The 11,082-nt window shown below is 41.3% G+C and overlaps 1 long non-coding RNA gene and 2 gene segments (V, D, J or C); 1 reads left to right on the forward strand and 2 right to left on the reverse strand.

The window, feature by feature from the left end:
* Positions 1-605: 605 nt before the first annotated feature.
* LOC125917892 (T cell receptor beta variable 19-like) lies at positions 606-1,163 on the reverse strand. The segment is given in 2 exon segments: positions 606-973; positions 1,115-1,163. Coding segments are annotated over 2 exon segments (417 nt in total).
* A 5,847-nt stretch (positions 1,164-7,010) lies between these two features.
* LOC125917886 (probable non-functional T cell receptor beta variable 23-1) lies at positions 7,011-7,547 on the reverse strand. The segment is given in 2 exon segments: positions 7,011-7,365; positions 7,465-7,547. Coding segments are annotated over 2 exon segments (372 nt in total).
* Positions 7,072-11,009, forward strand: LOC125917888 (uncharacterized). Its single transcript, XR_007456327.1, has 3 exons — positions 7,072-7,140; positions 7,328-7,689; positions 9,719-11,009. It is a non-coding gene; the product is annotated as an uncharacterized LOC125917888 (long non-coding RNA).
* The last annotated feature ends 73 nt before the right edge of the window (positions 11,010-11,082 follow it).

Raw genomic sequence — 11,082 nt, forward strand, 5'->3', positions numbered from 1 at the left:
TATTGCCAGCGTCTTTGAAATCTCTTGGTTTTCCCTCCCAGACCTCATGACCTCCCAATACCACCCCTCTATTCTATTCTATTCTATTCTATTCTAATTACTCTCTTCCTAGACTATTAGCTCCTGGCAGAAAGGATGTGTTTCTATTCAATTTTGTATCCTTTGCATTCAGAAAGGGAACCGGGCACAGTAACATCTCAAGAAAAGACATAGATAAATGTAAAAGGAGTGATTAAAACCCGGGAGGCGCACAGAATTAAGTGTATCCCCTGGGTCTGTTCTCTTGAGTGCTTGATTAAGAATCCAGAGAGAGGGTGCCTGGGTGGTTCAGTCAGTTAAGTGTCTGACTTTGGCTCAGGTCATGACCTCAGGGTTTGTGAGTTCAAGCCCTGAGTCTAGGCTGACAGCTCAGAGCCTGGATCCTGCTTCGGGTTCTGTGTCTCCCTCTCTCTCTGTCCCTCCCCACTTGTGCTCTGTCTCCCTGTCTCTCAACGATAAATAAGGATTAAGAAAAATTTTTTTAAAAATTGCAAAAAAAAAAAAAAAAAAAAAAAGAATCCAGAGAGTGCAGGAAGGCTACTCGGCAGAGGGGGAGTTTAGAAAGATTACAACAGTGGGGCCACGGGCTGCAGCAGGTGTGCGTGCAGGTGGCCAGTGGCCGTGCTCCACTGTGGTGCGGTTCCAGAACAGAGGTACAAGCCTGTTTGGTGTGCGCCAGCTTCACAGTGAGAGGAAGTGAGAGGAAGTAGCGCCTTCTCCTCTCGAGAGACACTGTGGCCTTCAGTTACGTCTCCCCTCTGAACATCTTTTTCAACCGTTGAGTGGTAAATCAGCCTCAGACCTCGGCCTGGGTCCTGCCAGTACCAGTCCATTGCATTGTATCGCAAGTTCTGTTTACGCTCCAGGGTCACATGGCGTCCAGCCCTGCTGAGCAGGACTGCTGGAGTCTGGTAGATTTCAGCATGCGTGGGTCCTGTGGGGGAAAGGCTACAAAGGCTGAGGATAATGTCCAGAAGGGGGGCCCAATGCTATGGTAAGAGCAAGGTAAGCAAGGTAGCCAAGTGGGGGGCTGCACACCCAGGATAGGAATTTGCTGACTGGGTGTTGGGCTCACCTCTTCCCAGGAGAAACAGGGCCACGTAGCAGAGGGCGCAGCTGCCCATGACAGGGGTAGAGTCTTTGTGAAGGTCTAGACACGGACTGAGAGAGCCCAAGGGAGGGGACTAGAACATAGGGCTCCCCCTGACTTAGTATGCAGAAGTTATCACCGCTAGAAGATGAATGACTGTCAAAGCTCATTTTGCAGATGGGTACAGTAAGGCTCAGAGATCAAGTCACTTGCGTCTTCTGCCTACGCAGCTCTTTATATCCCTTCTAAAGGGACAAGATCCCGAGTGGTGAGAGGACCAGGTTCCCCGTTTCCCGGTCAGTCACACCCGATACACCCCGTGCCTCTGTGCTCGCTGTGACGAGAGCTTGGAAAAGAAACGCCTGCAATTTTCAGAGTCTATTGCTTGTCTATCAACTGCCCTGTTCCTGTCAATACTGTTGCAGATACAAGAACATGTTCGAATTGTTCGTGGTTATAAGATAAAGCCAATTCTGCCCATCCTCTGTATTTATTATAATTGATACGGTAGATGGAGCACAGACTCCTTGAGTGATTTTGGTGATAGCAAAGGGTCCTAAGCCCACCCTCCCCTGGGGCCCGGACTAGGGCCTGGGCTTGCGTCCTGGTCCGGACATTTAGTAGTTACCTAAAGGTGGACAAGTCTCGTGCTTCCCTGTAATTTTATTTTCTTATTGGTAAGATGGGTATCATGAGTACCTACTTCAAAAGTTGTTGTGAACTTTATATAAATAAGGAATTTAGGATAGTTCTTCATACAGAATAAGCACCATATTTGCGTTTGCTATTATTATTCTCTGGACCTGGTGTTGTAATCCATGGGATTTGTGGAATTAGTACTATGTCAGAGAAAATCGGACATTTACTGACACAGAATTGTGCTAGCTAACTAAAATATCAGTTTCCAGTATTGAGTTGAAATGCATGCAATTAATGTAAATTCATTGCATAACATAGTTTCTTTTTGAGAGTTTTAGATAAATGAAAATAAATAATTGCAGGTTAATTATTTCTTTTTTTTTTAATTTTTTTTTAACGTTTATTTATTTTTGAGAGAGAGAGAGAGCATGAACGGGGGAGGGTCAGAGAGAGAGGGAGACACAGAATCCGAAACAGGCTCCAGGCTCTGCACAGTCAGCACAGAGCCCGACGCGGGGCTCGAACTCACGAACAGCGAGATCATGACCTGAGCTGAAGTCGGCCACCCAACCGACTGAGCCACCCAGGCGCCCCAACAGGTTAATTATTTCTTAAATGCTATTATTTTGGTAGATTAATGGTTTCTTTATTTTTATGTCTGAGGTCATCTGTAATAAAAGACAATTTCATGGGGCACCTGGGTGGCTCAGTCAGTTAAGTGTCCAACTCTTGGTTTTGCCTCATGATCTCGCTGTTCTGGGTTCGAGGCCCTCACCAGACTCTGCGCTGACAGTGTAGGGCTTGCTTGGGATTCTCTCTCTCTCTCTCTCTCTCTCTCTCTGCCCCTCCCCTACTCATGCACTCGCGCTCTCTCTCACTCTCTCTCCATAGAAATAAATACACTTAAAAAAAGACACTTTGGGGTGCCAGGGTGGCTCAGTCAACTAAGCGCCCAACTCTTGATCTCAGGTAAGGTTCATGATATCACAGTTTGTGAGTCTGAGTCCCACATGTGGCTCTACATTGATGCCTCGGTGCCTGCTTTGGATTCTGTTGCTCATTCTCTCTGCCCCTTCTCCCCTTATGTGTGCCCTCTCTCTTTCTCAAAATAAATAAATAAACTTTAAAAAATTTTTAAAAAGACACTTGTATGATGAAGCTTAGAAATGGTTGCTGCCTGCTCCTAGAAGAAAGGGGCCTGTGTGTTTGTCCGTGTGTGTGTGTGTGTGTGAGAGAGAGAGAGAGAGAGAGAGAGAAGGGGAAAGGCAGTGGTATAATGATACAGAATTAGGAGCATCAGAAAGTGCAGCAGTGAGTGTAGAACTCGGAGAAAGAATTGCCTCCAATGACCAGGTCTAGGCTTCAAGTTCTCAATCACATCTGCAAAGCTGAGGATCTCATTCCTCATGCAGAGACTCTTAACCTTATTCATACATGGACCCCTTTGGACATCCAGTGAATCCTAAGGACCCCTTCTCAGAATAATGTATTAAACCCACGAAATAGAATATATTGTATTATGAAGGAAGCCAGTTATTCTGAAATGCAGTTATCAAAATATTTTAAAATAAATTTATGATATGTTAATATGACGTCTTTAAAAGTTATTAAAAATATATTCTGGTGAATTGAAAACTACCCTTATTCAAAGTAGTAATAAGAGTAAATGATATTTATTTTATGTAATGAGGTATAAAAATATCTATGACTTTCATACCAACTGTAATATATGCAAAATATCTATGATTTCTATTATTGCCTTTGTCCAGGTACTGTGAACAGTGCTATGTTTATTAGCTGTATCTATCATGAACTAAGGTCTATAGTTTAGTTAGAGGTTAGTGAAGATAAAGATAACATTTATCCCATTCAAATTCATGGATTCCCTGAATCCCATCTATGCACACTTTGGAGGTCCATAGGTCACAGATTAGGGTTGCTGCTTTTTTTTATTTTTTCATTTATTTTTGAGAGAGAGAGCGAGCATGAGCAGGAGAGGGCCACAGAGAGAGGGAGACACAGAATCCGAAGCAGGCTCCAGGCTCTGAGCTGTTAGCACAGAGCCCGATGTGGGGCTCAAACTTGTGAACAGCAAGATCATAACCTGAGCTGAAGTCAGATGCTTAACCCACTGAGCCATCCAGGTGCCCCAGGATGATTGCTTTAAAAGAGGATATGATTCGCATTGCAATATGTGGAAGGAAGCATTAGGAAGCTCATATATTCCCAGAAATAGTTGGCCCACAAGTCTCAGATTTGTCAAAAGTGTCCTGATTTTTTTTTAAAAAAGAAGAAAAAATGTAAACCACTACTTTAGACTGATTTGCAGACCTAAATTTGACCATCATGGGTACTTAGTGTAGTTGTATTCTAGTCCTGAGAATGTGATACAGTTTCTATAATCTAGCTTTCTATGTACCGTCTTCAATATCAGCTACCTTCCACCTCCCCTTCCTCCTCCTCCTCTTCCTCATCTTCTTTATCACGACGTCTATGCAATTCTTGATGGAACTTACTGGAATAGAGAGTGACAGTGACACAGTGTGATAGAGATATAGTTTCTTGCATGGAAGAGTGAGGCTTTATGCAAAGGAACTCTGCAACTGGAAATAATATCTCCAAAATGGAATAGCAAAAAATCTACACAGTATAAACTGTAAAATAACCTCTTACAATAGCAAACGTAACTAATTCTGAGACACGTCAGATCCCAATGAATGGTAATATATGTGCGTGTGTGTGTGAGTGTGTGTGTGTGTATATACACACATATATAGTCTTCTTGTTGACCAAATTTAGACCATTCTGGTGCATTCAAGATCCTTGTCACATTCATTGCTAAGCTGTGTCAGGTTTCAGAGGCAGCTCAAAGGAGTAAATAATGAAAAGTCGTATTATTAAACGTCTTTTCCCATATTGCAAAAGATTCCATGACCCGTTCCCATTCCATGCCTTTGGTGAGGTACTTCACCATCTGGGATGTTTATATATTTTCTTATTTAAAAATTTTTTTCTTTATTCTTATAATTTTTTTTAATTTAAAAAAATTTTTAGATTTATTTTTTATTTAAATACAAGTTAGTTAACATATAGTGTAATAATGGTTTCAGGAGTAGAACTGAGTAATTCATCACTTACATAGAACACCCAGTGCTCATCCCGACAAGTGCCCTCCTTAATGCCCATGCCCATTTAGCCCATCTGTCCACCCACTTCCCCTCCAGCAACCCTCAGTTTGTTCTCTGTATTTAAGAGTCTCTTAGAGTTTGTCTCTCTCTCTGTTTTTATCTTATTTTTCCTTCCCTTCCCCTACATTCATCTGTTTTATTTCTTAAATTCCACATATGAGTGAAATCATGTATTTGTCTTTCTCCAACTGAGTTATTTCACTTATTATTAACTATAATACATTCTAGTTCCATCCGCATTGTTACAAGATTTCCTTCTTTTTTGATCACTGAGTAATATTCCATTGTGTGTTGTATCTATCATCTATCTATCTATCTATCTACCACATCTTCTTTATCCATTCATCCATCGATGGACATTTGGGCTCTTTCCGTACTTTGGCTATTGTTGATAGTGCTGCTATAAACATGGGAGTGAATGTGTCCCTTTGAAACAGCACACCTGTATCCCGTGGATAAATACCAAGTAGTGCAATTGCTGGGTCCTAGGGTAGTTCTATTTTCAGTTTTTTGAGGAACCTCCCTACTGTTTTCCAGAGTGGCTGCACCCATTTGCATTGGGATGTTTATATATTTTCAAAACAGTGAAAGAATAAGCCAGGAGAAAAATAAAAATGGTTACCTAGAAGGGGAAAGAAGAAATAGGGTAAATGGAACACATAGGAAACAAGAGCAAGATGTGGCATTTTCACTCAAATATATTAATTCTATTAAAAGTAAGTGGCCTAAACAATCCAATCAAAAGGAAGAGACTGCTGATCTGGATACTGAAAGCCAGGAACACTGAACTGATTGGGTAGGAAGGTGAGGAGAAAGGTGATCCTGTGCTGCAGGACCAAGGACCTGACAAAATGGCCCATGAGGGGAACAAGAAGAGGGTTCCCGGCGGGACCAGCAGGGCTGCGGTGCCCCAGCTCCACTCCAAGTCACGTGCTGCAGGTACAACACACCCTTCTATTATTCTTAACTCCCGGCGTATTTCCACCACCAAACCTCATCTTAGAGGGCACTCTGCAGAAGTTTTGCAACTTTTACCAATATGTTTGAACTAGTATGTTTTACCTGACAGCAGAGCGGACTGATACTTAAGTGGTTCACAGAGGAGGTGAGGTTGACATTGTGAGCTCACATACACCTGCTGGTGATCGACCGTCTTCTCGAGAAGGTCTGTATTTTACGTAATGTACTTACGGCGAGGCATCAGTTGAGAATGCAAAGACTAAACTGAATTGGGCTAATGTGAAATCTTGGTGGAAAATATTTGAATAAAGTTCTTATGAATATTAAAAAGCACATTCACAGTACATTTCTTTAAAATGAATAGGAAAAATTCAACAAAATATGTGCAAGGTGCGTCTGATAAAAAAAATTCATAGTGGTGCTGACAGAAATTAGCAAAGGCCTCAGTGAAAGAGTTTGGGGGAATGTTTTGGGGAGTAGGAAATGTTCTATATCTTGAATGTCGTGCTGGTCACATGGGTGTCAAAATTGGTCAGAAAGTTTTGAAATCCATACTTAAAATGGATACATTTTATGGTGTGTATGTTATGCCCCAAGAAAGTTGCTTTTAAAAGTTGCATAATTGTAGTATTCTGGAAGGAGGGGGTTACTGAGTTTCCTACCAAGTTTCTAGGGAAGGGACAGCTGTGAGGAGTTATGAACCCTAATAAGTCTCTGGGTCTGGTTCAAAGAAATGTGTTGGCCCAAATGGTCAGTGTTCACATGAAAGACGGGTGACCTACCCATTATCCTTTGCCAGGTAAAAGCACAGAATTACATATTTTCATAGAGATTGTTAAAACTCCACCAGATTCATGGGGAAAAAAGGTATCTTGGGTCTTTCCTTCTTTTCTTTGCCAGATATCCTGCAAAGTGGGGAACCTGAGCCCTTTTTTTATACTTTCCTTCTCTCTCCTTGGGTTTCTGTCCCCATCAGCTGTTTTAAACATCCCTTTCTGCTCACCTAGAGTTGCTGTCTACCGTTTTTTCCTTCTGGTTTATGCTCCTCCACACTGGGTTTCTGTTAGTTCCTACCTACCTAATATACCACATATTTCCTGGGCTGGGTCCATGATGTGTTTGTGTTCTAAGAAAAGCTGACATTCAGCACTGTGGATTCGCTGCTCGCACAGAAATACAGGGCTGAATCCCCTGGCTCAGTGGACTTGATTTCCAGGCTGCAGGGTGAGTTTTTGGGGCATTGAGCCAAAAACTGATCTTCAAACTTCTCTATCTTATCAAGAATATTTTCATTCTGTAAGTAAACCAAAAACTTGAACTCTTCCAGCTTTTGTCGATACCAATAAACATAACTGTGTCCTTTTACAGGGATACAATTCATCTTTGCTGTCTGTTTCTTCCCTCTGACCAGGTATCTAGGACTCTGGGTGACCTGGGTGTCCATGGAGCCTGTGGAGGAAAGAGACAGAAACTGGAGAAAAAGCCCAGGAGGCAGACTGATATTACAGCCACGGGAGAAAGTCCAGAAACGGAATCCAAGAAGCTTACCTGCTCCCCAGAAAAAAAGGGCCACACAGCAGAGAAGTTTGAAGCACATGGTGGGCTCAGGGGAAAAGCAATGGCACACGGCCTTTGCTTTAAGGCTTCCCCGTCCCCATCAGAACCTCCTTGTGACGCGATTGCTTGCCGTTGCCTTCACAGCCACTGTGTGTACGAGTCCAAAATATTTCATAGGACGTGGGAGGGCAGGGAGAGCTGCTGAAAACCACTAGGGTGAGTTTCAACCTGCTTTCATTTTCTTTTTCCCAGACTCTGTTCTTTTGCTACTTTTTATAAAGTCACTTACACATTATTCACTTCTTTGCTTTTTAACTTGTCAATTTGCCTTCTCCCTTTCATCTCAGGCAATGAATCACATAGCGTCGTGTATATCAATCATAGTTTTGCCACACTTACACAATCGCTGAGCAGTTACTTTATATGAAAAAATGTTGAACTATACAAAACAATATTTATGACAAACGCGTGATGCATCTAGGGAAACAATAGAATGACTACTCTCGCCTGAGGCAATCAGCTTAGGAAATGGGTTACGATTAAGAATTTATATTCTTCCAGTTGTCATTGTTTTTCTCACCATGTCCAGGTCTCCATTGCCCTTTAGTTTATATTTTTATTCTCTGGCCTTTCGTCATATTTGTAGTACTTAAGTAAACATCTATACGTTACAGATTATTTAATGTTGTATGTCTTTGAAATTTATCTCAGGGGGATCATTTTGTTCATATTTTCTCTGTGACATGTTCTTTTTTCCTTCAACATTAAGTCTGTGATATTAATCTATGTTGATGCATATGATTTTAGATAATTCGTTTTTACTAATATGTAACATTCTACTCTATTCCACTCATTTGCTAAAATTCATTATCCATTCTTGAATAAGCGTTTGTTCTATGTTTTAATGCTACTACAAACAGTGCTCCATTTTTGTACATTTTTCTGCATATCTCGGTGCAGGATTTCCTCTACACTTGGGAATTGAAGACTGAGCCTTAAAGTGTCCATGTCACTTACATAATGTGGCAAGATGCTTTCCACATTAGTCAAGCCACATAAATGGTCCCATCAACAGTTCATGAGTGTTTTCAAATTCTCCACATCCAAGACTTAAAGAGTAGTTAATATCCTTTTAATGTTGTCAGGTTAAAATGGATCCCGCTACACTTCCATTTGGCATCTTTCTGATTGCTAAGGAAGTTGAGTATATTTTTCATATTTCTAGACCATGAGTGTTTTCTGTAAATGGCTCTTTGCTCATATTTCTTTGTGGTTGACTAGCTATTATTTATTTGTAACAGTTCTTTGTATATTCTGGGAACCAAACCTTTGTCAGTTATATATGTCATTAATATCTCAATCTGTGGCTTGTGTTTTCATTCTCTTTATGATTTTTTTTGGTTGAATTTCTTAATTTGGTAGAGTCTATCATTCTTTTTTTTTTGGGGGGGCATACATTTTTAAATTTTTTATTAAAATTGCTCCCATAACCTAAGTTCATAAAGATACACTCCCATTTTATGTACCAAAACAATGAGCATTTAGAATTTTTAATTTAAGTGTTTAATTCATCTAGAACTTATTTTTGCTTATGTTGTAAAGAAGGGTTTCAATTCATCTTCCCTTCCATGGATAACCACTTATTCTAGAATAACTTACTGTCTATTCCATCATTCCCTTATATTCCCACAATGATGGCTGTCATATATTAAGTGCCTTATAGGCATTTAATCTTCATATTATTTTCTTTTTTTAAATGTTTATTTTTGAGAGAGAGAGCATGAGTGGGGGAGGGGCAGAGAGAGACAGAGACACAGAATCCAAAGCAGGCTCCAGGCTCTGAACTGTTGGCACAGAGCCTGACATGGGGCTCGAACCCACAAGCCATGAGATCATAACCTCAGCTGAAGTCCAACGCTTAACTGAGCCACCCAGGCACCCCAAGTCTTCCTATTATTTTCAATTTGTCTATTTATTTATGCCTTTCCCATTATATTAAGTTATAAAATAGTTGGGTGATTGGTGGGGCAATCTTTTGTAAAAAGCAAGAGAGTTATATGATCTGAAGAGAAACCAGAGTATTGGCAGGGCAATCTTGTGATTTTAATTAGTGCTGCATTGATGATGATACTGCGGAAACTGGAACACTATTCCTTTTGGGTTTACTTATTTATTTTCATGGTACGTACCTCCACTTACTTCAGATTTTTAAATTTTCTGCTTCTAATATCCTGCAAATCACCAGGATATTCTTCCAACCAGCACCGAAAGTACCTCACCTGAGGTACCAAAAGTATCCGACAGCTTCTTAGATGGAGGAAGATCTATGCTTGCTCCTTAGGCATTGGAGGTTATTTTACAAGAAGACCCACATCACCCCCTAGTGGTCAAAGGGGCAAATTCGTCAGCCTACCTCTGATCCCTCCCTGCCTTCACCTGCCAGGAGGTGAGTGGGGGGTTGCCGGTTCCACTTTGTGAAGGAGCAGCCAAGCACCTCCAGTATTAGAGGGGGACTAGGACCCAAGCAGCCCTTGGTGTGGTAGCCTGCCTCCATACCGCACAGAATTGTTACTAGTAATTGCTACACATTTACTCAGTTATTAATCTAATATTGTTTGATGCTTTATTGGTATAATTTGCCTTCTCAACCTTTTCTAGCCGCCATTTAAGTGCGAGTGCTCCTTCAGTTTCTGTCCTAGATTCTCTTCTCTTTGTACATTCCATCATCAAGGATCGTATGCTTTCATTCTTCCAGTTCTGCTAAATGTCCCAAAGTTTTAGCTCTCTCCCGTCTCATCTTGTACTCACCCTCTTCCTCCCTCTTTGCTCATGCCTCCCTACTAACTGCACCTTTCATTAATTACACCAATTGCTTTCCTAGCTGAAAAATGTTGCACCGACTCTTCCAGGCATGCCTGTCGGTTCATTATCCCCAGTTCCACTTAATTAACTCCGGCTCATCTTTAGGATGTCATCTTAAACACGACGTCCTCTAGAATCTGCTCTGTGGCTCTGTTAGGTCTCCCTGTGTCATAGGCAGAGACACCTGGGTCCACACAATACCCTGCCCGTGCCTGACTGATACAAGGGCAGAGACACCGGATCGCAACACATATTTTTTTCCCATGACTTTGAAACTTTAACCTAGACAGGAGGTAGTGGTTGCTGAGGCTTTTTATGCCTCTTTCAGAAAGAAGATGTATGAGCTCCTGTTGCTTAGGAACACGGGGCTAGGGTTTCTGTTCTCATTAAACTGCAGTCAGTTGTCTCTTTTCTCATCCTCTGAGCTCATCAGGGCATCCAGGCAAGCAACCAATTCCCTTTAATAAGTTAAGTTAGTGGGTTAGAAAAGGGGCCCTTTCCTCCTGTCTCGGATTTACTTTCCTTTTATTTTTGAACAGCTTTATTGAGACATCATTGATGCACAGAGAGCTGCACATATAAAATGTATAGAGTTTAATGAGTTTGGAGATAGGCATACACCCACGAATCCAGCACCACAATGAAAGTAACAGATGTATGTGTTAGCTCCAAAAGTTTCCCTTTATCCCTTTGTTTTGTGTGTGTGTGTGTGTGTGTGTGTGTGTGTGTGTGTGTGTTTTGGTGGCA

The sequence above is a fragment of the Panthera uncia genome, unplaced genomic scaffold (assembly GCF_023721935.1).
Source record: "Panthera uncia isolate 11264 unplaced genomic scaffold, Puncia_PCG_1.0 HiC_scaffold_278, whole genome shotgun sequence".
Taxonomy (NCBI): domain Eukaryota; kingdom Metazoa; phylum Chordata; class Mammalia; order Carnivora; family Felidae; genus Panthera; species Panthera uncia.